General features: G+C 40.6%; 1 protein-coding gene across 2 annotated transcripts; it reads right to left on the bottom strand.

The window, feature by feature from the left end:
• Positions 1-4,025: 4,025 nt before the first annotated feature.
• On the bottom strand, positions 4,026-24,823 carry LOC111224306 (cadherin-7-like). 2 transcript variants are annotated; one of them, XM_022748742.1, is made up of 12 exons: positions 24,757-24,823; positions 19,554-19,933; positions 19,149-19,443; positions 17,408-17,527; positions 15,679-15,846; positions 14,318-14,508; positions 13,610-13,863; positions 12,134-12,270; positions 10,767-10,888; positions 10,310-10,427; positions 8,174-8,425; positions 4,026-6,490 (listed from the first exon to the last, which is right to left on the bottom strand). In XM_022748742.1, the coding sequence occupies exons 2-12, from the start codon at positions 19,797-19,799 to the stop codon at positions 5,970-5,972; spliced, it is 2,424 nt and encodes an 807-aa protein (XP_022604463.1). In that variant the 5' UTR covers positions 19,800-19,933; positions 24,757-24,823; the 3' UTR covers positions 4,026-5,969. The 2 variants fall into 2 exon arrangements, with proteins under 2 accessions (XP_022604463.1, XP_022604464.1); XM_022748743.1 differs by lacking the exon at positions 17,408-17,527.
• Positions 24,824-26,544: the final 1,721 nt, after the last annotated feature.

Below are 26,544 nucleotides of genomic sequence, written 5' to 3'. Positions count from 1 at the left end.
GTCAGTAATGTGTCTCGTGCTTAGAGATCTCTACTTCCTAAATTTACATAATCATAAAGCTGGAGCTTTAAGTGTATGTTGGTATGCTCAATGAGAGCCAGTAACAGTAAATCACCTTTTTGTTTTTTTAATACACCTGTGTTCTGTCGGATTTTTCTTGGCTTCCTGCATCACATTTAATTTTAATTTTTATGTCGTTTTTAGTGATAAATACTTTATAGAACATATCAACCTCTAAATCAGGTGGAAACTGGGAAATTAGTTAATATATCAGTTGTTCACTGAGCCACTAACTGTTTCTATCACAGGAAGTGTTTTTCAACCCAAAATTCTTTGTTAGTTTTTCAAAGAATGGGTCCTTGATTTCAGACAAAAGCAAAACAAAAGACTTTTCATTTCTACCTGGCAAAACGACAACTAGCTAGCAACAGGTGATACAATCTGCACGGACAGTTGTCGTTAGCTTAATTAGCCACCTAGTTAGATAACTAGTTAAGCTAACATTACGTGCATGAATTAGTTGAAAATGCTGAATTTTTAATGTTGCTAACTGACTCATTTTAAAAACAAGAAGCGTATAAAAGTAAATACATTTTTGGCCACATACATGCTAAAAGACTGGGGCTAAAATGTTAGCATCCTCACAGAGTGGGGAAATAGTAGGATAGTGGAATAGTGGTGCAATAAAAAACTTCACATCATACAAGTAGATCAGAGATGTATTTGGGCCCAAGACAATTTAGTGCTAACTACAAGTAGTTAGCCAAACATGCTAACGATTTCAGCTTTCATTAAAACACATAACCGCACCGTTAATCCATTCCTTACAATTTTGCTCGTGTTTTTGTTCTTCCAAATTCTTATATGTGGAGTATCACTGTTACAGCCCCACAGACCCGCCCAAGTGGTAGACTTGGCATGTGGAGAAATCCAAATATAAACCTGCATGTGTCCAGTGGTGATTAAACACTTGCTGTATGAGGGTTTAGTAAATGGTCAAACTGCAATGTAAAACCAAAAAAAACTGAATTCAGCTTGAGCCACTAAAAATCTTGAAATTAATCCAAAAGCCTCGTGGCGTTTTATCAAATTGTCAACTGTCTCATTAACGGGGCACATGTTACATCCCAAAACAGCCACCAATTAGCCCTTGATGAGCAACAAAACAAGTTTCCAAAGTTTTTGCACTGTGATATTACTTATTAATTTCTTTTCAAAGAGTGACAATCCCCAAGCCTCATAGCAATGAGGGGAAGCTCATTAATGGACCAGAATAGCGAAGGCTCACATGAGAAACTTGCAGGAAATGTATTCTGTAAATCCCAGAATATTAAATTTTGCATAATCTTTTAACACATTTGCTGTCAGATTTGACTCCAGCACGCATGCTGGGTTGATAACAACCCGATTATGTGTAAGGGCTTGCTCACACATGGAAGCAATTTCTACCAGTGTCAGTTTGCTTAAATATTAACGTAGTGAGTGTGGTTTAATATTGATTATTATGATGTTTAAGCTCACTGCCCACATCCGACTATCAGTCCATTGCAACTGGTTAATCAATAAAGAGTTTTAATTTATAAGCGTATATTCACTGGTCCACTCCCCTACTCAGCCAGACACTCATCTAATCTTTATTTTCCCAAACATTTTAACACTAACTAATATATGAGGGTCTTACATGGAGAAAATGGTTAAAATTACATATAAATTCAATAACATATTTAAGAAAGATTTTACTTCCGTGTTTTTAAAATGACATTTCAGTGTCTATTAAATTGCCTTTTCGTGTAAAACATATTTTCTTCATCTTGTGCAAACATGACCTGTATATTGCATGCAATTAAGTTATTTTTAATGGTGCTTATAAAAGGTCAAATAACTTGTGCAAACCATATACAGATATTTTTGAACATAAGAAAAAAATACAAGAAAAAAAATAAAAATACTCCTTTTGAGACTTCAGCAGCTTAATTTAAGTTTCTTCAAGATCAGGAATAAGGCAATTCAGTCACACAGAGCAGCCATCGCACGCACAGACACGCTAATTAAAACACTCACAAATGTTATAAAAATGTAAATCCCTTGGCAACTGTCTCTAACTTCAGTTTGTTTTGCAGTTCATTCAAGTTCAGAGTTGATATGAGAAACATTGAAGCTTACCGGCCCTGTGATCTGGTGGTGGTGGAGGAAGTTACTCAGATCTTTTACTCAAGTAAAAGTACTAATTACACAGAGGAGAAATACTCTGTTGCAAGAGAGAGTCCTGCATTTTATGCAAAATTAAGCAAACTCAAAAATAGACTATTTAATATGCATGCTGCCTGGTTTGAGTATATCTCATTTTGTTACTACTTACATAACCCGTGTAAAATCAGTATGTGTAGTATGGATTTGGGATGTGAATACCTCACGCGATGTCCGCAGATTGTAAACGAAGCATTCATTCAACAGTCCGTAAATGAGAGCTGTTGGATGACAGCTGTTAGACATGCTATCAACTTAATGTTCAACACAGTATGTTCATATTGCCGGATTGCACGTGAATTATTTGATCTCTCCTCAGCCTGACCTTAAGGCATACGTGTTGTTAATGACTTAAAAAAAAAAAGGCTCTTAAAATCCTTTCAGGCATCTTTTCAATCAGCCCGCTGTCTGCCAAACGAGAGCCCCACTCAAAGACCCACTAGTGAGCATTGTGGCGCTCTGCGATGAGGTTGGCACCGGGTTTGAAAAGAAGAGCTGAATCTGTAACCTGTGAGGGAGAGCAGAGGACAGAGAGAGTTGACAGAGTCAAATCCTTCACATTGCTGTAATGGGTATAATTACACAAAGAAAGGGGCTGTTAGGTTAAATTACCCGTGATATTCACCATGGGTAATGACAGAAATTCAGAAGGTTAAATGACACCAGGAGCTGAATGACGTTTGACATTAAGGTACTATTGAAAAGGGAATTATAACACAGCCTTTATGAGAAAATCCAATACCCCACATGTTAGACTGCGGAGATTGGTTTGAAAGGACTTTAAAAAAGCTATATTTTGTGAACACCTGTGTCTTAAGAAGCCATTGTGAGACAATGATTAAGTCTAAAAAGTGCTGTCCAGATAGATTGTTTCCAACAGTGGAAGCTATTTGAAGCTCACTTTGAGTTGCAGTGATGCCTGGAAATCGTCCTGCTGAGTGGCGCACCCACTCTAACAAGTAACCGCGGCAGGAAAGGAAAAGCTGACTAGATTCAGGCAATTAGTTGTTTCCCTCATACTGCCTCTTACCTTGAGGCATCCCGGCTACTTTCCAAATAGGTTTGTGTGTGAAACGCTTCGTTTTTTTTTTTTTTTCTTCAGTGGGAACTATATTCTCTCCGGCCCAAACATTGACCTTCACAGACAGTAAACAGCCCAATTAGTGGATGAGAAGGTGAAGGGGGCTGGACCTGATCACCATGCAATTACCTCAAGTCACCCTGCCAGCAGCCGCCCACACAACAAACTGCGAGCACAGACTGTTTGCCAATAATACTGTAAATGACCGTGGAGAAGAAGCAAGGCCAGATGCTGTACAGTATATTATGAGCTTCTTTTTTTTTTTGCCACAGCACTCCAGCTGTTTTGTTTCTCAAGAGCTTCACTTCCTTTATACATTTCAAATCAAGCCTCGGCTAACTTCTTCTCCTCTCTCAACCTTACTTTGCCAAAGTTGAGCTGCTAGTCACCCAGTGCGCTGTCTCTCATTGGCTGACACCGACTGGTGTGATGGGCTCTCTGGTGACTCAGCAGACAGCAGCGAGTCATATCATACAGCATAATACATGTTAAACACTTGATATTTAATGGATACACTTCTGTATCTAAACTTTCATTTCTGTGTGAATGAGGCTAATCAGGAAACAAAATCTCAATTTATAAAAATAGACTGCATACACATAACAAGGGAAGTAAACATTAATTTATATATAATCTTATAATGTAAAATAGAAATGCACATACAGTACAAACTGTTATGAAACAACAGGACGGAATAATATTACAAATAATATCTGAAAGTAAAGATTCACAGGTCAGTAATACTGTCGGTTTTATACAGTGAGTATAGTTTCATCACACTGTAATAACTGCAATCATTAAAGCATAAATCCCCTTGTTCACACAAACTCATCTCTATTTTTGATGGTGTAATTTAGCGTTTTGGTTCATTACATCAATTCAACCCTGTAGCTTCAGTTAGTAATTTTCAAGCATCTGCCAAAATGATTTTAACTGTGACCTCAACAAGAGTGCGTACGCGCGCCTGTTCACACACCAGTGACTAAGACTCAGTGTGGCTGGAACAAAGCAAACAGCATAAACATAAGAGCTTTTTGTAAATACAACAAAGCAATAGTTCATCATTTTGTACGCAACCTACGTAACCTGTCTCGTGGCTGTGATAACATTGTGGTTGATTGATGCTGCTGTACGTGCAACAAGTGCCCAAACAACATAACAGGTTGTTTGTCAATGTCTTAAAGGTGCTATTTGTAAGTTTTGCTATTGCTACGTAGCCAATGCTAGCGTTAACAGCTGTTTACGTTGCTGAAATGTTGTCTGACTTCAGCATCAAACTTTATTCCTTTTACTCACCAAGAGCTGTTTCCAGAGGTGGAAAGCAACACCAACGTTGTGTGTGTGTTTGTGTCTCCTCTACGGTGGCCCAGATGGGTCAACACAATACAGAAGCCACAACACAAATGCAAAAGCAACAACACGAATAAAAAAGCCACAACTCAAATGCAAAAGCCAAAACACGACCGTAAAAAAGCAACAACACAAATGCAAATTTAGCCACAGCGTAAGTGAGCAGAGGTTCGTCTTTTTGCATTTGTGTTGTGGCTTTTGCATTTGTGTTGTGGCTTGTGTTGACCCACTGTAGCCTCAGATCTGCAAACACATAGCGCTGCTCAGTGGGAGTATTATAACCACTTGTATTTGTAAAGTCACCTCTACCCGCTCCTGGCAAGAAATTATGTTCAGCAGCAGAGAAAATGTACAAATATAGCCCCTTTAAAAATCGACCCATGTGACCAGCTAATTTTGCTGATTATATGTTATTCACCATTGCACCAAACTTGGTGGAGGGATGGGGCGTGAGCAGAGGAACAACCCATTAAATTTAGATGCAGATCTGGTTAAAGGGGCTCATCCAGGGATGCCTGACCACTCCTCAGGAAATAATGTATCATATTTATGGTGTTGAGGTGTATGACATTGTTGGTTTTTGTTGACTTTGGAACAGATCTTGGAGATATGCGTAGGATTGTTTGGCCTTGGCGGAGGTATACATTCTGCTGAGTGCCGTTCTAGTTACTTAAGGAGAAAGGAGAAAGGATGCAGGCTGCAGTCTTCAGAGCTTAGGTCACATGCTTTGTACTCCCAACCTTGCACCTTGCACTTCTTTTTTTTTAAGCAGTATAACTACATGACGCTACTCCCACTTACAGACGGCAGTTATTATTTGCACAACCACAAAAAAGGTCACTTGTCAGGAAAGCATAAACACTGGTCATTTTTAGAGTTTGTAAAAATGACCAATGGTTCTCTAATACTGGTGAAGACTGCCTTGTGCATGTAGAAATGGTATTTGATTGTTGCGGTGGGTGGAGGGAGAAACACTCTTGATCTTAAAGCATAAAGTCTGACATACTTAAACTGCATTGTAGCTCTAAGTGATGTAATCTGTGTTTGAACAGTTACATGCAGAATAAACATGCCAACAATAGCTGTTCTCACATAAGGTTTGATTTTATGTTTAAAGTTTGACATTTCGGGAAATACATTTACTCAGTGAACACTCACCCAGACCTCTAAAGACAGAGCTAAGCTGTGTTAGCACATAAGAGCCGTCTCGAGCTTGTTGTACAACTCTAAGCAACAATGCGAATAAACATGTTTCACGGAATCTCAAACTAATCCTGCTGCCCTGCAAAGATCAGAAGATGGTGTCCTCCTCTCCTCCCCCATACCAAGGGCTGAGTCTCACTAAGGGTCTGGGATTACAAACAGGTTGCTCAGGCACAATCTCAGAAGTAGAAGACTCCAATGAGCTCAGGGACCCTGTGGGAGACCCTGACCCCTCATATGCATAAATCCTGAGGCAGTCAAACGGGGGAACGCAAGGATCCTGATCAGCCTCTGCCAGCCTGTCCAGAATAAACTGCCTGAAGACCTCGTCCTCCGGCCCAATGAGGTGCGACTCTCGGAGGGACATCCGTATGCTGGCCCTGACGTCCTCCCTCCGCAGCCTCTTCTCCCTCCTCCTGTGGGGGTGGCGGCGCAGCGGAACGACGGCTTGGCAGAAGTCGAGGTCTGCTCCTCCACCCCCTGGTTCTCCATAATACAGCACCTTCTGAGACACCGTCTCAGGCAGCTCCAACTCCTTCACCTCCACCTCGTGCCCCTCCTGCTGTTTCCGCCTGTGTCTTCTCACCATCAGCATTAGAACTGACATCACTGCAGACACAACACAGTGGGAGATCATTATAGTTAAACACCAGGGCATGAGCTTAGTGAGAAAAAAGCATCTGGGGTGCCTGATGGAGCATGCACATAGAATGTACAAGCGCACTGAAAATAATAGCAGCCAGATTTGTTTTTCTGTAACTTGTTGTGGATGCAAAAATCAAAATGAGGGCAAATTAGGCTATAAATTATCTTTTTTAATCTCAGCTCGCATATAAAAGAAGAATTCTTTTATTTGCTCCATGTGGCACAGAATGCTAAAACAGTGTTTATTGTTTCTGCTGTGTTTTCACCGGGTATTGTCCTCATCTGAAAGAATGTTAGCTTAGCAGGTCTTGTCATTAATCTTTCATGTGATGGGCACGGGGAGGACACAAAGCAGCCGAGGTCATAATAAAGCTCTTCACTATGCAAACCCATCAGTGTCCCAGGACGGCATTGCTACTGATGTATTGCAACCAATACGCTCATTACCTGACATCATTGCACTGCAAGCTTTCAGCATTTTAAAAGTATGTGTTAAAGGCACGCTGGTGAGTTCTAAAAAAGGGGATTCAAATCAAAATGCAGCTTTGTTAATGAAAAATCCTGCTGTTTAGCACGTTAATATACTTGCCAATACGAGGAGAGGTGGAACTGCTCTAGCTCAACAGATCCGCTGAAAAAGATTTTTTATTACAACAAAATATCAGTGAAATTGTCATTTGTCAACATTTCCTGAAGGATTATAAAAAGGGGGGGGGGGGTTCATGATCCATCGGTCACCTTATCCTTCTTCAAAGCTCACATTGTTTTTGTCCTCTGAGAATCTCAGACTTATTAGTGAAACTCTTTTTGTGAATCCAAAGTGTGAAAAACAATCATCTCTCTAGTTCTAGGTCTCTCTTTTAGTGTAAACAAAACAAAGACCTCGGTCTTGTCTCACTGAGGTTTGGAAAAACTGTCAGAGCAAGATCTTCTCTCCTTTTTTATTGGCTATAGAAAAATCTGAAAATGCTCAGGTCAAGAAACGGCACCTCTGGAAGATTTTCTGTAAATACTGTAATTCTTCTCTCCAGTGTAATTTTATTGGCTTTACAGTAAGACCACAGCTCAGTGTATCGCTGCCTTTTACACTTGAATTGCTACCAACCTCACAGGTCTTAAGAGTCTTAGAGGATGCAGGTCTGGCTACGCAGAATCTCTGAAAGACAGATCTTCTGCTACTGATAAATTTTTAAGTGAACATTTCTGTATTTTAACAAAAATGGTTTCTATATATATATGGAGCCCCAGAAACTGGTTATCAGAAAATTGAAGAAATACACCTGAATACATCAATAAATAATATTGTGTTTAGTGTAAAAAGAAATAGGAATCACTGTGTGAACTCATGGGACAAAATGAGCTAAAGAGTAAAAGATAAAAAGAAAAGTGGAAGAAATTAAGTTTTATTCTATAAGCTGATGGGTGAGGGTTATTATCTCTTTATACGCTCCATTTCAAATTTTCTAACTAACAATATTGTTAATTGATGTATATTTTTGACATAATTAATGCATTTCTGTCAGTTTTGGAGCTCCATATTTAGAAGACTTCAGAGAACAAACTCCAAAAAACAAAAAGTATATTCCTTCATATAAATTGCCATCAAATCGTAATCTGATGTCATAGTCTGATACAGTCTGATCTTACCTGTGAGTGTGACCACGCAGACCAGAAGCCCTAACAATGTCTGCAGGCTGACCCCCATAGACAGAGCGAGGGCTTCCACCCCTCCCGCGGGACAGTGGCCGGCAGGCTGGCAGCTGCACACGCTGACGGTCAGAGTGCTGGTGCTGGAGAGGGCTGGAGAGCCGCTGTCCGTCACCACCACCGGCAGGAGATACTGGGTTCGATCCTTGCGGGTGAAAGTACTCCTGCGTGCCACGATGCTGGCTGTATTGTCTAAAAGTGATGTCAAGAGGGAGAGGTGCACTTTTCAGTGGTCTTAAAAAAAAAAAAACAGGAGTACATCTTGCAGTGTGAGTGCTGAATAACAGGTGAAGTGACACACGTAATGGGATTTAAAATACAATCCGAGCTCTCTGAGAGGCCTGAGCACCTTGTCAAATCTAATTTTCAGTGTGTGCAGAAGTACATTTGGAGAATCGGCTTCAGTTTTTGGGTGCACCTGTAAGACTTCATCAAGGCACCGAATGAATTTTTTGGGAGTCAAATATGCCTTGTGGTGTAGATTCATTATTCATCTTCCTAGTTGCTGACTGGACTTCTGTGCTTGCCTGGCTAACCGTCCACACACTGCAGCTGCATACATTTCATTCTAACTTACTCAGTACATTCAAACATCCCTTCCGCCGCACACTTAAACAACACTGTTTGTTCGACTTTTACTGCCTGTTTTCATTATAAACTCTGAAATAAAAAGGCTCGACTGCCCATTGACTACAAGGCAAACACTCTTTCAATTTACTTACTTGAGAGGCAGTCAGATACAAAAACCAGAAGCCGCTTGAAGAGTTTCATCCCAAAAGGCTCCCAGACATTTACGGGACACACACTGTGTTTCGTTTCAATTCAAACTCTTCCGATCATAAACAATCCCTTCATTCTGCCTTTTTCACACAGTCATACCACTGCTGGTTCACCACGGCTCACCATCATTATTTCAGCCACAAAACGGAAATTGAAGTATGGGCTTCATCTAATTTCATGTAATTTGGTGTCTTCATTCTTTTTTTTTTTTCCCCCTGCAGCTTAAAGCCCATAATAGGAAATGCCAGTAATTTGAAAATGAAAGTGTTTTTATACAAGAGGTATATAATAATGCAAATTGAGTTTAAAACAGCAGTTTACTTTTTGCATTTGGTCCAATGACAGTTTCTAATGGACTTCTACTTTCTATTTAATTTCTTCAAAAGAGGAACGATGCCGCTCTCATGTCTGCACACGAAAATATGAAGCTATAGCAGACTGTTAGCTTAGCTTAGCATAAAGACTGGAAACAGCTGGCCGGGCACTGTCTAAAAGGTAATTAAATTGTGCCACTCAAGCCTAGTAATGAACATGTATCTCGCTTGTGTTCAGCTCTCAGTTAACCGGCTGCTGGTTGTAGCTTCATATTTACTGTGCTGAGTATTCATACGGAGATAGTAGAGGTCCAGTTGCAAAGTTTCCAGTGTTGGTCCAGGCTTGATTCAGCAAGTCATATTTAAAGACTCCAGAAAATGTTTAATGTATTCATGGTTTAAAGAAATGCTGAGTGGTGTCTTGTCTTAATTTTACAGTTCGTTTGACGGTAGCTCGATGTGATGTTTTCAGCTGGTTCAGTTAGCTCCATACTCTCAGGGCAGCTTGGTTTAAAATGGGCATGTTTGGTGATGCAGTGTTGTTTTATCACTCTTCACACTGAAAATTACACACACTGGTCCTGTGCTTCTAGTATTTCTCGAACTACTCATCCTTGAGAGCTGCGTGTTTTTCACACAGTAAACCTCAATTTCCACACTTTGCATGGATAGTTTTTAAAAGGTTCCATTTTACTCCCACCTCTGCACAACAACCTTGCTTTATGCGGCTACTAACATCTGAAAGACGACAGGGAAGATGATGAGATTGTCACTCACAAGCATTCTGGGTCAGGTTGCAATTGAAATTTTGTTAAGTGCAGTGTAGGTTTGGACCAGAGTCCCGTCCCAGAGAATGCGAGGTGTAAAAGAAGCTTTAGCAATGTGAAGCTGCTACGGCCTGCATAACTGTACGTTATTATTCACAGTAGTAAATATAAAGCTACAGAGCTGTTATTCGTGGTATTATCTGAGTGAATATAACCTTGATTATCTCTGATAGTGAAGTTTGGATTGATATGCTTCTCAGGGACCATAGTGAAGTAGAAGTGGTGTCCTTCCACGGGGTCGTCTGGATCAAAAGCACTGAGCAGCTGAATGAGCTGAGACACACAAAGAAACTTTGCTGAAGAAATGAGAGCAACACAAGCAGTCACATATACACCACAGATTTTGGAGGTCTATCTAATCATATGCAGCCCCCCCCCCCCCCCAGAACTGTGACACTCAGAATCTCATTCAGTAGCTAACAATGTGAAGAACATAATATCATATAGTGCTGCACAATGGTCAAAAAGGAACCATTTCAGGTCTTTAAGGTGTAAAAAGATATAGAATATGATGTAATATGAGAACTTCGAATGTTCACATTGATGGAAAATTCTCATTGCTGTGCTGCTACATAGTAAATCATAAGCATCAGTGCATCATAATATACATACTTCTCCCGCCTGTGTCCCCTCACAGATATATGGCTGGTAATCTCTTGCAAGCCTTGGCACATTGTCGTTTATGTCCAGCACTTTGATGAACACCACCACAGAGGAGGATAAATGGTTCTGCGCTGCAGGAGTGGGAGACAGACATTTGCTGGAGTCCACTGGGTGCATGTATCATAAATGCTTTGTAAAAGCTCTGTCAAAATAAGACTTAAAACTGATAAATGTTTCGTCTCCTTGAATCACAACTGTTGCAAACAACACAAAAAGGATGTTATCGTTTCACTGCTTTCGACAGAACAAGACGACAGACTGAACAGTAAAAATGCTACTTTTAGCTAGGCTAACTATTTCAACCATTTATGCATTACTTTTAGCTAGGCTAACTATTTCAACCATTTATGCATTACTTTTAGCTAGGCTAACTATTTCAAACATTTGTCCATTACTTTTCGCTAACTAGGCTATCCATTACTTATAGCTAACTATTTCAACCATTGGATCCATTGCTTTTAGCTAGGCTAACTATTTCAAACATTTGTCTATTACCTTTAGCTTTAAATTTGAACTGTTTATCAATTGCTTTTAGCTAACTCTTTCAACCATTGGATCCATTGCTTATAGTTAATTATTTCAGATGTTTATCAATAATTTTTTTGCTAATTATTTCAACTCAATTACTTTTAGCTAACTATCAACTGTTTATTCATTATCCCTTCATCAACATCATTTGTTATGTTGAAGTGACTTTAAACTGGATATTATTCGGCACTTTTGTCAGCTAACAAAGTGAACACACTTGGGGTTTCGACCATTTACTCATCAACCGCTTATAACTTTAGAGTATTTATTAATTACTTTGCTTCAGTCATTAATTAGTAGCTTTAATTCATTCATTGTGTTTAGCTAACTATTTCAACCACTTATCTGTACTTTTACTTATCGGGTTAGTTACCATCATTCATTACTTTAAGCTAAAAACTTCAACCATTAACCTCTTACTTATAGGTGACTATTTCAAATGTTTATTAATTACTTACAGCATCAATTTCAACAATTTTCCCATCACTTTTGGCTAACTATGACCTCTCTGCTTGCTTGTTAACCACTGTGTTGTATTAGTGCTCAGGTGTAACAGCTGAGTCAACATATGGAATAAAACACGCAGTTTTTCAAAGTAAGCTGAGCCACTGCATCATATTTTCAGGGACTGTGTTGAAACCCACGAGGTCACAGCTCCAAACAAAGATTAGTCATCAACTTGCCCTGATTATATTCTGGACAGGTTTCTCGACTGAGTGAGGATAAATGTGCAATAGGTTTGACACATCAACAAGAGATTATTGTGCAAGACATGAAATTCTCCTTACTTATTTCCTTGGCTTCAACAGTCAGATTGTGCCAGTTTGAAGTCTCTCGGTCCAAAGCTGTAGCGACAGTTATAGTCCCATTGTTTGGGTCTATTTTGAAAGCTCTTGTGGCATCGCTCCTTTTGTCAATTGAATATCTGGGGAAAAAAAAAATTTTTTTGAAAAATCACAGGGACACACACATTTAGCAGGCAAGGTTGTTTTCTGGGCAAACAAAACATTGCGATGCCACAGGGAGATTAATTAGGCAAACTGCTCAATTTTTTAATCTGTTGACAGATATCCAACAAAGACAGTATACACACAAGCTAGTGTGACAGCAGCAACAACACTGTCAAAACAAAGCGCCTCACACAGATGGCATAGACACAGTTCTATGTATTTTTCCAGTTATTCTAATTGAATATTATTTTTAGTCTGGCTACAGACTTTTCGTATTTTGCCATAAGTGAATTTATAAACAGTGAGACGGGGGAATCTTGTAAACATAGAGAAAACGTTTCAACACAAAGTTACAGGTGGTGCAGCTGATACATTTCCCTGCGACTTGTTTGGTGACACGTGAGGGCCTGCAATTGTAAAAAATAAACTTAAGAAAAACACACACATTTATGGTCCGCAGGATATTCCTCATGAAAGAAATATTTGCTTGTTATTGCACATGTCTTTCACACCGCCATACCTTTAACACTTGTTTATGTAAGTGATTATAAACCCATGGTGAATTAGGGGGCAACCAGGAATAAAAACACTCTGAATAATGAATCATTTCCGTGAGCCACTTTGCTGATAACAACATGGAAAATAAGCCAATTTGACCAAAGCAAACTTAATCATATTTGCTAGAACTGTGGAAACCCCTAAAATGTCATCCCGAATTTATTAATCAATGAGACACTGTCACCAAAGGGACAGTAATAGACACTAGGCTGAGGATGATATGCAGCACCTGCCACTCTTAAGCTCTGCTGAGATGGACTACAGGCACCAGTAGTGCTGCCGTCTCCTCTGCGACGTGCCCCACTTGCAAATGACTGCAAATCTCAATTCCATATGCCACCTCGTATGGTGCTTTATTACATTCCCACGTCCTAGCCACGTCGCTTTGTGATAATACCACGGCAATAGATAGAAAAGCCTGTGAGGTATAAAAAAATAAATAAATAAAAAAAAAATTGTCATGATTTATTCAGCAGGGCTCATTTCCTACTAAAGTAATATGAGATAAATATGACCATGTACAGGGTATCCAGAGATCAAGGGTAAAAATGGATGCACCGAGCCAGTAACACTATTTGATATGGAATGATTTTTCACCCTGTGGAGGAAACTGTCTAGGGCAAGCTGTCTAGGGATGCCCCCCCCCCCCCCCCCCCCCCCCCCCCCTCCCCTACGCCTGGGTATCTGCCTCATCATTAACACACTGGCAGTTGGGTGGCAGATGCCACTCTTCCTGGTTTGGATGGTTCACATTACCTGATGGGATTGTTGACTGTGTCAGTGTCTCTGGCACTAACACTGCCAACCGCGGTTCCCGCCGCCGCATTTTCAGGAACTTTCCACTCGTAGACGGGTGAGAGGAAGACAGGCGGCTCGTCCACATCCTCCACAACGATCTTGAGCGTCGTCCTGTCCCTGAAATCCTCCAAAGTCAGAAAACGAGTGTCCACGTGATCGTTAACAGCCTCTGCAGCCATAACAAAACGTCTCTTTGTCTCGTAGTCCAAAGGCTATGAGGGAAAGATATACCTTTCATATTATGAGCAGAAAACGCCTCGATAAACCATCATCATCATTAAGAAAACTTAACAGCTTTTCAAAAACGGATGAGTTCTCCACTGACAGCTGGACACAACGCAGACTGGATGTAAAAAAAAAAATGTTTAATCAATGTCAATAAGCTACCAGCTGTGAGCACGCACTTAAATAATGCTGTGTTTTCAATTAACATTATGACGGCAGTAATAAGAAAACAGCATGCAAACCATTACCACGTTCCCAAAATGATTCAGAGTCAATAATGTTTTTTTTTTGTTTGTTTTTATTTATTTCATTATCATAGCATCTAAATTGAAATCTCCTACATGCTATAAAGGATAAACATAAACTGTGCGTGGAGGGGAAAGTGAAAATATGAGCCTGAAATAATGTTTGCATCAAGTGAAGTGATGTGTATGTATTCACCTTGGCTAGCAGAACCACTCCCTCCTGCGTCACTGGGTCTGTTTTGATGATAAAAGTGGAGCTCTCCTCCAGGTCATCATTCAGACTGTAGGTCATCCTGGCATTGACGCCGATGTCTCCATCTTCTGCCATGATCCGGCCCACCGTGGTGCCCACAGCTGCATTCTCAGGGACGGCGAAGGCGTACAGGTCTGAGGAAACAAGGGTTGCTTTTTTTTGTTTTTTGTTTTTTTGAAAGTCATCCGTATTGACAGCGTTAGTGTGAGAGGTTGATGTCGGAATGGGATATCAAAAGGAATAGAAAATATGGATGATACCAAACTGGTAGTTTTCAAGCGCATAATGATGACTCCAATTTGGAGAAAAACACAACAAATAAATAAAAAAAAACAGAAAGTTTCATCACCGAAACACGCCTGCAGAGCTCGACAGTAAGTTGTTAATAGCTAGTCTAGAGAGTTTGCTTGTGTGTAAAGCGATAAGAACGGAGAACATTGTAGTGGAGGGTCAATTTGTGCGAGTCACAGATAAATTGCGGCAACGCCACATAATCCCAGCCTAACTCTAATAGGAAGATGAGAAAATGTGATTGTGTCTTTGAGCGACTCCATTTGGATGGCTGCCACAACTGGGAGGGACTCAACAGGCAACCAGCTGCTCCGGAAGAAAAAAAAAAAAAAACCACCAAAACATCCTGCTGATAATAATTCTGCAATTATGTGACAAAACAGAGGGCGAAGTTCAAAGTGAAGAGCGGCCATACAGTATTTATAAGGCCCTTTTGGACTGAACATGGAATCCAGCAGGTTACAGCGGCGCCTGCAATGAATGTGAATGTGACATTAATAGTTAAAAGTATCATCTTCTGTCTCATTTCTACAGAATTGATTTCTTCCCAGGGCGTTCATTCAGTGAGGTTTATCGCTGAGATGGCTACGTTTGTTTCCAAAGGTCATGACAAATGTCCCTTCATGTGTGAATGATTAAATTCATCCAGCGGCTGACGCATGTACACGTGCACACAGCAGATGAACAGAACATCACCCATCTCCTTTCCCCGTCTCTTTCACTCCCTCTCTCTCTCTCTCTCTCTCTCTCTCTCTCATTCTTCGACTGTCTCCTTTTAATTTTAGCTGCCGGCTGAATAACAAGATGTGTACAGCCGAGTAAAGCGCTGGCAGCATAAACCACCCACCCGAACCGCAGAAGTGTGATCAAATAAATACCTCTTAGGCATAATATTAAATATGTCCTCACAGTCTGCAACGCTTTGTACTCTTTCATTGATTCCTTGAGTGTGTGTGTGTGTGTGTGTGTGCGGTCCTGCGTTTGCATCATTGTGAGTCATGTAAGCGACTCACGGTGTTGGAACGTGGGTCCGTTGTCATTGACATCAGTCAGGCTGACGGTAACCGTGGTGGAGGAGGAGTAGCCGCCGCTGAGGCCCAGCATATCCTTCACCTGCACCACCACCAGGTACTGCTCCCTGGCCTCGCGGTCCATGTTTGGCCAAGACGTTACGACAATCCCTGCAGGTGGAGGAGACAGACAGAAGAGGAGGGAGACGAGAGGAGAGCCGGGTTCATTAAGACGGCATCAAGTGCATCTGTGGGTGGATTTCTGTTTTTTATTTATTTTATATATTTTTTTTATTCTAAACCGAATGTAAGTAAACAAACTTTGCCTCGAGTAGTCTTTCAGAGCGCTGTGCATTATGTGTAATAAAACTGCACCACAATAAACTTGAAGTCTGCAAATGTAATCAATGCTAAGAAGAAATATCAAGAGGGCTTTCGGATGACTTAATGTTTCCTCTGTCTGGCCAAACCGAGGGCTGCGGGCAAAAGTAAATAGATGAAAAATTTGAATCAAGAGAATTAGATCAACCTGGCAGAGTTATGTTGTTTTGCTTTGAAAGTCATAATTTCACCCACTGATACATTTACAAGTGGTCTCGTTTTTGGATGGTACAAGCTTTTCAGCAGCGATTTTCCTGCCTACCACATCCAGACATCCGAGTATCTCTGCTGTTTACCGTGAACACATCCGCCCTGCGCGGGAACACGCGGCATCTCGCAGAGCTGCAAACGCCACAGCGGCCGAGTGACAACGCTAAAAACGCCATCAGTTTTTTTTTTTTATATCAAGGATATGAAATAAATAAATAAATAAATCTGTACTCAGACGATTTGTTGGGGACTAGTTTCAGCTGTGGATTAATACACATTGGGTGTAACGTGTATTTCACGTCATCATGAGGAGGAAAGTGGAACTGATTCAAAATAAACTACGGTGTCGACATCGCTGTGCTTTGTTTTTAACAGATTCCCTTAAAACCCCTTAAAATGTCATTAATTACTCCTTAATTTACCCCTGAAAACAGACCAAACTCCCTTCTCCTAAATCTTAGAGTAAGGTGTTTAGTATGGCAGTTTATTTTATCCATTAACTGAGCAAAACTACTGCTGCCCGCTCCTCAATGGAAACTTACAACTGGCTCCTAAAAAAAAAAAAGAAAAAAAGAAAAGTCTGATTTGCCCTTTTACATATTACATTAATTTGCATTTAAATATTTGTTCGACGTCAATACTGCCCTCCCCCAACTCTCTTCACAGTTCAGGTCAACAATGTGTGTGGGAAGTGCTGGAGCTGACCTCTGAATAACACAAGAAATTAGTTTAAATGTAAACACACTGGCAACAGTTCAAGCCAGTTCTTGTCATAGTGTAAACCTAAACTCACATTTATTTCCAATAGCCTAAAAAGTAGGCACAGTCTGTCCAGTAGTTGTTTGAGAGAGATGCAGCTGTCAGGGGATTTTATACAGTTTTTAAAAGTGAAGAGTATCTCAGACTTGTCAAAAGTAACTTTGACCAGAGGGACGAGATAGTTTCCTGTCTCATCAACCTGAAAATTTAAACATTTTAGTCTTTTTTCTTCTTTTTTTTTGTTAAAGCACACTTATTATAAAGCAAATCTCTTGTGTGCCTTCCTGATAGTGGTCTGGACCATTGGGGGGGGGGGGGGGGGGGGATTCGTGGAAGGCTCTGTGATGATAATAACTGAAAGCCTCTGCGGCGGCCATGACACCTGTCTTCGGCTCCACGGAGAAGTAGGGCTCCCCCTGCAGGATGGAGTAGATGAGCTTGGCGTTGTTTCCGAACATGGGATCATCGGCATCTGTGGCTGTCACCTGGGCCACTGTGGTCCCTGTGGGGCGGGAGAGAGAGGGGGGGAGAGTGAGAGAGTGGCGGGGTGGGTGGGTGGGTGGGGGTGGGGTGGGGATTTCACAGAGTCAGAGTTAGCTCAGGCAGCAGTTCCAGTCGACGGGAAATAAAGTGATTATGCCACAGTCCCGCAGGGTCTGTCTGTCTGGCTCGGGGAGGAGGGGAGTCGAGGGGAGGGGAGGGGAGGGGAGGGGAGGAGGTGAGGTTGAGGTAGAGTTATAGGAGGGATGTTGACAAAGGGGTGGGTGGCAGTGGGGAGCAGCGTCGGCCTTTCACAGCTCAGTAAGGCTGCTGCAGGTGTGTGTGTGTGTGTGTGTGTGTGTGTGTGTGTGTGACAACCTCTCCAGGCCTGTAGCAATATCTCTCTCCCCATCCACCTGACCCTTGTTTTCTCTCTCTGATTCAGTTTTACCTCTCTATCTCTCACACTCGCTGCCCTTTCTCTCTGCTGACCACATCCTTCTCCTCACCTTGCGCTCTACAGTATCTTTCGTTTCCCTCAGTCCTCTTGTCTGTCTCGTTCCTTTTTTTTCTATTTTTCCTCCTCCCATTGAGCTCTGCCTCTCACACAGGCAGGGATTTACTGCAGTATTTCTTATTCTCATTCGCCTGCTCTCCAACCTTCCCCTCTCACTTTCTCTTTGAGTCGAATGCATTATGATTTATTACAAGTGAGATATTATGCTGCAAAAGCAGATTACATATAAATTGAAATGTTAATGTTTGTGGTATGAAAAGGGCAGTGGTTATAATAACATTATTTAAGAAATTTAGCCATAAAGGCATCCGAGCCATGATATGGAATCCAATACTTTTAACTTCCTGAACGGGGACAGATGATAGACATTCGTATAACCTTTTTGCTTATTGTCTCCGATCAAGATTTAAGTTTAGAAAAAAAATTCATTTGAAAAGGAGTGAAGCCAATAATGCAAATAAAAGGTTTTTATGCGTACAAAAGTTTGTTTCCATGAATCATCTTTTAACACTTCTCTGGAGGACATACCAATAGTGAAAGGGACACATTTGATGAATAATGGCATTGTTTGGACTATCCCAAAATCGTGCTGCGTCATTCAAAAAGCGTGAGCGGAATAGCGATTTTTTTTGTACAACATTTCATTGCGACTCATTCAACAACTGTCAAGATACTTCAGTCTGAACTAAAGTTGTTGACCAAATGATTGACAATACCATCCACAGCGAGCACGGCAAAACACTTTTACTTACTTTTAATAAATCACTGACCTTACTGTGAGCTGCTTATATAAGGACCATCTATCCGATGTGATGTAGTTCCACTGAAAGCTCTTTACAGCGAATGAGGTCTAAGGATTATTCGGAGTAACAGGGACATACACTAGATCTCGGAAGGACGTGTCACTGCTGAATATTAAAAATGTGATGTTTCTTTTTTTTCTTATTCCTGTATGCCACATATTTAATTTCATTCACCTCTATTGTATAGGGTGGGGGCAGAAATCCAACAGAGCTCAAAACTGGAGCAGATCATTTTTGTCATTATTATTATTCCAACTGGAGACTTTTTCCCTCCTACCTTCAACCTCTGTGTTAAAGGGAAACTTCAGCTTTCTCAAACATACCGACTGGGCACATCTCGGGGATGCTGGACACATACGGTTCGTTCTGGAACTGGGGGACATTGTCGTTGATGTCCTGCACCTTGATGATGAACTCTGACTGGGGCTCCTCGGGTTCGTTGGACCTCCTGTTGATAGCCTGGGCCTGGAGGACGTAAAAGGCCTTTTCCTCACGGTCGAGTTTCTTCAGCGTCCGGATTTCACCAGAATACTCATCTATCTCAAACACATCTCCGGCGCCTTCCCCTGATAATATGTACTTGATAGAAAACTCGCCTCGGTCAGAATCAGATTTGATCTGCAAAAAGAGGAAGGGGGGGGGGAGGTGAAAGCATGCTTTTCCAACGAGCTTTTTCAAAGGGAAGTACCACATCAAGGACATGGAGGACATTCAATCTGAAGCAGTACCTGGCCAATAACGCGAAGAGTGGGATCTTCCTCGGGGACAAACATCTGTTTCCAGATCCAGCCTCTCTTCAGGCGACGGTGCAGATGAGTGGACCCCTGGGCCAATTGTTGGGCTTCCAAACCCTGAGTACCTCTCATATCGCTCAGCACCCCGCCAGGAATCATAGAAAAGACCGTCACCACAGCCAAAACGCTCGGCGTGCTCATTTTAACTGTCCATCCGTGCATTTCCTCTGCACTTCCCATGGTTAGTGGGCAGGAGATGGAGGTGTTACTGGTCTAGTGGTAACAATTCTTCACTCAACAGCACAGTAATTCATGATCCCGGCAGTGCCGTATCCCATCTTGTCACAATGTGGTTTGTATGCACGGTCATGCCTCTGAAATAAAAGTTAACAATTTAATTAATAGCTGCAGTGAGAAATTTCCAGCAGTGCACAGAGATTGCAAAATGAGGAAATTTAAATCTGTAGCAGTGCAGTAAAATCCAAAAATAAAATGCTTAATTACACAAAGCTGTTAATAAATGTGTTATGTGTTTTTTTTTTAAATGACAAAGCTACATTTAAAGCCTTCCTATCTGCTGTTTGGAATTAAAAATAAAAAAATTTAATGATATAAGGCAATTCTAACTTGTGGAGTTTACATGTAGTAGATAAAAAAAAGTCTTTTGTATCATTGATTACCAACTAGCATCTGCATTGTAGTGTCGTTCCACTTGTTCATAATTTAATTACTACTGTACATCTATGATGAGCTAGCATTAACTCTGAACACTGCAACTGAATGTGTGAAAACTAGTTAGCAAGTGACAGAGAGGTTTAAATAGTTAGTTATTTAAAAGTCCTTTGCAGCACGTAAATAAACTGTTGTAACTGTGAACTATAAAGTAACAAACAAACACTTGACAGTTAGCTCAAACTAACAAATAAAGAATTGAAACAGTTAGCTAAAAGTAACGATTAGCTAAAAGTGCTGGATAAACGCTAAAAGTAATAACCGGTTCAAATAGTTAGCTAAAAATAACGAATAAACTAAAAGCGGTCAGTTAAAACAGATGGGGGTGGTATTACAAATGCAAACTTGTAAGCGCTGTAGACTTTTATATAATCAAGCGTTTTAAACAGTTTAAAATCAATTCAACATGACAGGCATCATACAGCTCATCACATGGCTGTGGCGTCTCACACAAAAGGTTGCAGGGGCGCCACTTTTCAACATGACTCTGACTCTTTTTGTCCATCTGAAGAGTTATGTCAAACCCACTGCACAATAATAATTCAGATGCATAACAAATTCAAGAAAGAAAGCCAATCAAAATTCCATTTTGCGAGAAAAAAAAACAAACCCTTTGTCCAAGCTTTTTGCATCCTGCCGTCGTGCACAGGCGGCTTTAAAAAGCTGCCCTCTGTTTTGAATTCAAACAAGGCTCTGCATTGTGTTTCACGAAGGAGAGCAGGGCCTGAACATCATTCCTTAAGCATGACACTGCACTCTGCAGCTGACTAATGAAGACTTCTAATGAGATCAATGTCTCCCCAGACATGAAAAACAGAGACACACATGCCTCTGACAAACTATGATTCAAATCGATGCACCAATTATAATGTGGGTCAAGAGTGTAAGGACAATGAAAGTCAGACAAGACAGCAAATTACTTAGGACCACACAAATACAATATCTTGCATTGACAAAAACCCCCCTAAAATTAGCAGACTTGAAATCAAACAAATTAAATTACATCAATTTAGTGTAAGTTTAGTTTCGTGTAAACACGTCACCGTCAATTCTGCTCAGTAAATTAACCGTTTCTCCTTTGAAACGACAATATGTTTACAGTATTTGTTTTCCCCTGCAGCAGCGTAGGTGTTTGGCTCGAACCTGTGTGATGTTGTTCAGCCTTGCTGTCATTTTAGACGTTTGTCTCATAAAGGTGTTTTACCTTGAAAAGCAAAAAGAGATTATTTGTCTAGACATGAGACCCTGAACCAAAACCATACATCAGCACTCAGTGGGATCGGCGGTTATTAAGGGCTGGAAGTCACAACAACCATAATTCTTAACCATTTTTAATAGGGTTTTTTCCCCACACTGTAATATCAGCAGATCACATATACAGTTCCTTGATGTGTACGCTTCCATGAAAGTGCTGCATAGGAACGGGGGTGCATGCATTTTTAGCACGGGTGGTCCCGGTGGAAATATAAAATATGGAGTATACTGCAGGAAGTTGTTTCAGCAGTTAGAGTAGTTGCGGTATTAATGATTTAACAGCTCATAATGTTCATGTTTAATCTTGTGAAAGTAAATTAGCTGTCAAGACCCATTTGTAATGAGCTGGTAAAATCAATTACTGATGCGGACTTTCATTTCTGAAATTCAATTTCGATACAGGACATGAACGAGAGTAAGTGTTTGTGCTTATATATGTCTTTACGGGCCGCATTCATATGTCCGAACGTTGTGGAGTGACATTCCAATTAGTGGCCAGTGAATCGTGAGCTGTTATAGTCTTTCATAGAGCTGCCAAGCACGCGCCCAAACCGAACGCCTTGAGCCAAAACTAGACAACAAGCCCTCAATGATGTTACTCTGAGCAACTGCTCAGCTGCCAACATGCCAAGGAGTCTGCTTGAAAATCTTCCTGGGGGTATCAGGCTTTACTGATGTGGCTGGAATAGTGCGCAGGTCAACAGATGTTTAGGTGCCAATTTAACAAGATGGGCCTCGCTGGAAATAAGTGATGAAATTCTGGGAAAATAATGGGTAAAAAAAAAAAAATCTCCCAGCTCCTGGTCTGTAAATAGCAATCGTGTTAGGGAGCAAGTAAAACACATGTTCATGTGTGACAGCTATCCTGATGGCGCTTGATAATAATGGTGAACCTGCCAAAGTCTGATTTTAAAAGTATCAAATATCGTGATGCATCTGTTCAATATGAGCCTTTTATTATTCCAACCCATCACTTATCACTAACAGGTGTATAGGCTCCGCGAAAAATAAAGAGAAACATATTATATAGCATTATATTATTATATATATATATATATACATTAGAAAAAAGAAGAAAAAAAAAGAGGCACTATTGAACTCCATGGTCAATTTTCCCCTTTCAAAAGAGATTCTCATTTCAACATGACATGCACTACATGCAGAGTGCCCTGTGGTTGACAGCCATTCATTACCTCTAATAGGCCTTCCTCCCATTTCCAGCAGACCTCCTGTAGCCTGTATGTACAGTATGCTACTCTGCCACATGACAGAATGACAATGAGCTGCAGTCTCACAATGTTAAGCACTAGATGCGCTGAGACCGTCACATTATTTTCCTATATGGTGATGTGTTTCTAGCTAATAAAACGTCGCTCTGTTGTAGTAATGGTTTTTCGGGAGGGGGGGGGGGTTGCTATTAAAACGAGGTCTAATGTGCCAACGCGAATGTTGAAACACAGTAATAAAGAAAAAGCTGCTTCCACTTGACATTGCGGATGACACGTCAATATCAACATGCCCTGCCCGCTGACTTCATGTGAGCTTTAATTATGTTGTTTTTTTGTGCGTTGGTCTTCTGACTTGCTTTGGTGAATGATAATTGAAAAAGGAAATGGAAAAAATGTGGAAAAATATGGAAACTGTGTAAGGCTGGATGTGACAGTGCATCTAAACATGGACTCAGACCTCTCATTTAACTACAAGAATTCACAATCTTGAACAATTAAAGAAAAGAAAGAAAAAAAAAAAAAAAACATCTGTTAAGCCTGACTTCTTTAAGATCACTCTTCTAAGACAATATGTCCTTAATTGGTCATTTGGGAGCCCATCATGGGACTTGCTGTTTACTGCTCAGCTCCGTAAAACAATAACACTGACATGTAGTTTATGTTTCCTAATTCAGGTCCTCAAATGAGTCTAGAGACTGAGCTAGAACAACAGGGGAATGTCAAGTCATCATGTACTTGTTAGTAAGTAATTTGTTTGATTTTGTTATGAGCACAAGTGGAAATCATTACTGCTTAGCAAAGTGTCACGAATTTCCACTGACATTTATCAGCGATAGCACTACAGCCTATTATTTGGCTCCTTTCTTTTTTCGTGGAAAACAATTAACTGATCCCGCCAAAGTTTTTATTAAAGAATAATAATAAAAAAGAAGAAGAAAAAAAAAAAAGATAGACCAGTGGATTTCAACTACAGGCTATTATCTATAAAGGCTTAATTATGATGATAAAAAGAAGTTAGCGACTAAAGTTTCACATGGAGTTTCAAAGAACATCAGACATGGACAAGATTTTTAGAGCAGACAATCATCTCAGTACTGAACTTCAGTATCCTTGAAGCTGTCATGTTTACTCCCTCAGTCTTTTCAGTCATGCCGTCTCTGGGCCTACAACCGGGAAGATGCTGTAAGGCCATGTTTTGTTAGCATTTTTCCATTTGTTTTATTGTCTTACCAAGGTTGTCTTCTCATAAACTGAGTTGTGCAGTGTCAGAGTGACACCCCCCCCCCCCCAAACCCCCGCCCCACCCCAACCCCCTAAAAGAGAAAGGTCATGGAAACTGTAAAATAATCTATTTCATTGTGTGACATTTCGAATTATCTCTGAATCAAATTCCTTTTCGCTCAGTTTCCAGAGGAGGAATGTGGTGAGAGCTTGTGTTTTGTTGCTAAATATTACAGGCAAGTGGACAGGTCAGACACTCAATGAGAGAATAGTGTGCATATTTCAATTGATAAACTTTTCATCAGATTGTCAATAGAGAAGCCACAGTGATCCAAGAAGTTTGTTCACAACCACATCATTTTGTTACAATTATAATTAAACCCACTTGAAAGTATTTTCTTTAGCAATTCAAAACATCACTGACGGCTATTTGATAAAGACACAACACTGTTAAAATGCCAGCAGCCATTTTAAAAGATGCAAGAAATTTACTGACTTCTTGCTGTGTCAAGCACAAAGAACCCCTGGACTCATTTAGAATTGATTGTATTCAATTATTATGAATTTCAGCCTTTCTGCTTCTGCTGCTGCTGCTGCTGTTGCTGTTGCTGCTGCCGCCGCCTTTATGCTGAAAACCTCTTGTATTCCTGTTTGTATTCCTTTGTGCATCCTTTCCTAGATAATGTTCAAAACTACACCTAATTATCTTCTAACAAAAGATAATCTCTTATAGGATGCATAGCGTCCAACACCACACCCACCTGTTTGTGTGATTCTCCAAGCCACTTGTCTCCAGCCGCCATCAAGAGAGATCATCGTGGGGTGTAAGGAAACACAATCTGCTTAACTAAATACCCTGGTACTGGAAAGCAATTCAGTCACCACAATAGCAGAAGCGAATGCGCGTGGTTCTCACAATGCGTAATCCCCTCCACTGACGACCTCCCCTTTTCTTCTTCTTCTCCCCTTTTCTGTCCTTCTCAAACTTCCAGGGGAAGAACAAACACTGGCTCTATTGTCTGGCATTCGCATCTGAAGACTGCTGAACACTCGGGGCCTTCATCGCCATGCAAATAGTCACAGCCCAGACTTACAAATGAATTTCTATCTGTTCGGTCTCAGTTTTTTTTTTTTTTTTCTTTCTTTCCTCCCCATTTTTGTGAACAATCCATTGCTTATTAGAGTGAAGCTGGAGCATGGAGGGGATGGTAATTCATCCACTGTAAGGCCACTATTTCTGCTGGTGACACGACAGCAACAGTCTGTTTTGTGACATTCAAGACGAGGGAGGGAGCGTGCTGTTCCTGCATGCCTCGTCCTGATACGGTCACATTTAAAAATTGACCTGTCATGACACTCAGTTGCAAAATAAGATGAAAAAAAATAAAAATAAAAATTCTTCCAGTTGTTTACATGTCGGCTGCTGGTGATGAGTTGTAATATTAGGCGGGAGGGAGAGAGGGAGGGAGGGAGGGAGGGGTGGGTCAACTCTACCTCAACTCAGCTAATTTATCGTGGGCCTGTGATGTGACGGAAATGAGCCTGTCAGTCAATCTATATGGTCTTTATATTACATCAGTGTTATGGAATAAAATTTTTTTTTAAAAAGCTGACTAATATTGGATTAATTTGTTTGAGTAATTTGTGCCCTGTATTAAAATATCTCTCGCACATTTTAGAACAGGTCGCAATCTTGCGTTTTGAATTTAATTAGCACTAATTAGCGCTGAATCTCTTTCTTTTCCCCATCCTCTTTCTGAATCTTGAATCAGTTGCACCTTCTTTAATTTCTCCACTGTTACAAGCTGCATTACTCTCTTTCTTCTCTTTCCTGTGTCCTCCATCCACTCTCTGGAAATACTGTATAAAAACGAATATCGCTACTTGCAGCAACAATTAATTATTTTAATGGCGTGGGAATAATATAATCTAATTAAACTACAGAAAAAGCAGAAACAAAATAGATAAAGTGCGTGGTTAAACATCACTAATCACTAAATCACTCATCTCTTGTTATATGCTAAATGTTTTTCTTCTACTTCAGAGCATATTTAATAACAAAATCCTTTTCTTTACACTTCATGTTAAATATTTTTGATGATTTATCTTTAACTTTTACACAAATATATACAATTGAAATGTGATCTAGGGAAATTAGCTAATCTAGCCCATCAATATAAAACCACACTGGACTGTTAGCTTGTAGGTTGTTGTCGCTAGCAGAGTGATATCACAGTAGCAGGTGTGTGTTTGGATGTCAGGTGGTAGAAAAACTCAGGTGGTGGTGATTGTCGCTTGACAAGATCTTTAAAGTTTGTTTAGTTTGAGACGAGAGGTTATCATACGTCCTCTGAGCAGCGCTACATCGTCGTGGCGTAGACCGGAGGCTGCGGTGAGTCGCTATCGGAGAGTAATGAGACAGGCCGGGGCTAGCTTGTTAGCATGCTAACTTCAGTAGAAGAAAAGACGTGACAGAAACAAGAGTCGACATTGGTGTTGCTTTCCACTGCCAAAGACAGCTCTTAGTGATTAAAGGAATTAAGTCTCTT

This window comes from Seriola dumerili, unplaced genomic scaffold (assembly GCF_002260705.1).
Source record: "Seriola dumerili isolate Sdu_G_001 unplaced genomic scaffold, Sdu_1.0 BDQW01000129.1, whole genome shotgun sequence".
NCBI classification, from domain to species: Eukaryota; Metazoa; Chordata; class Actinopteri; order Carangiformes; family Carangidae; genus Seriola; species Seriola dumerili.
This window is presented reverse-complemented; position numbering and strand designations above follow the sequence as displayed.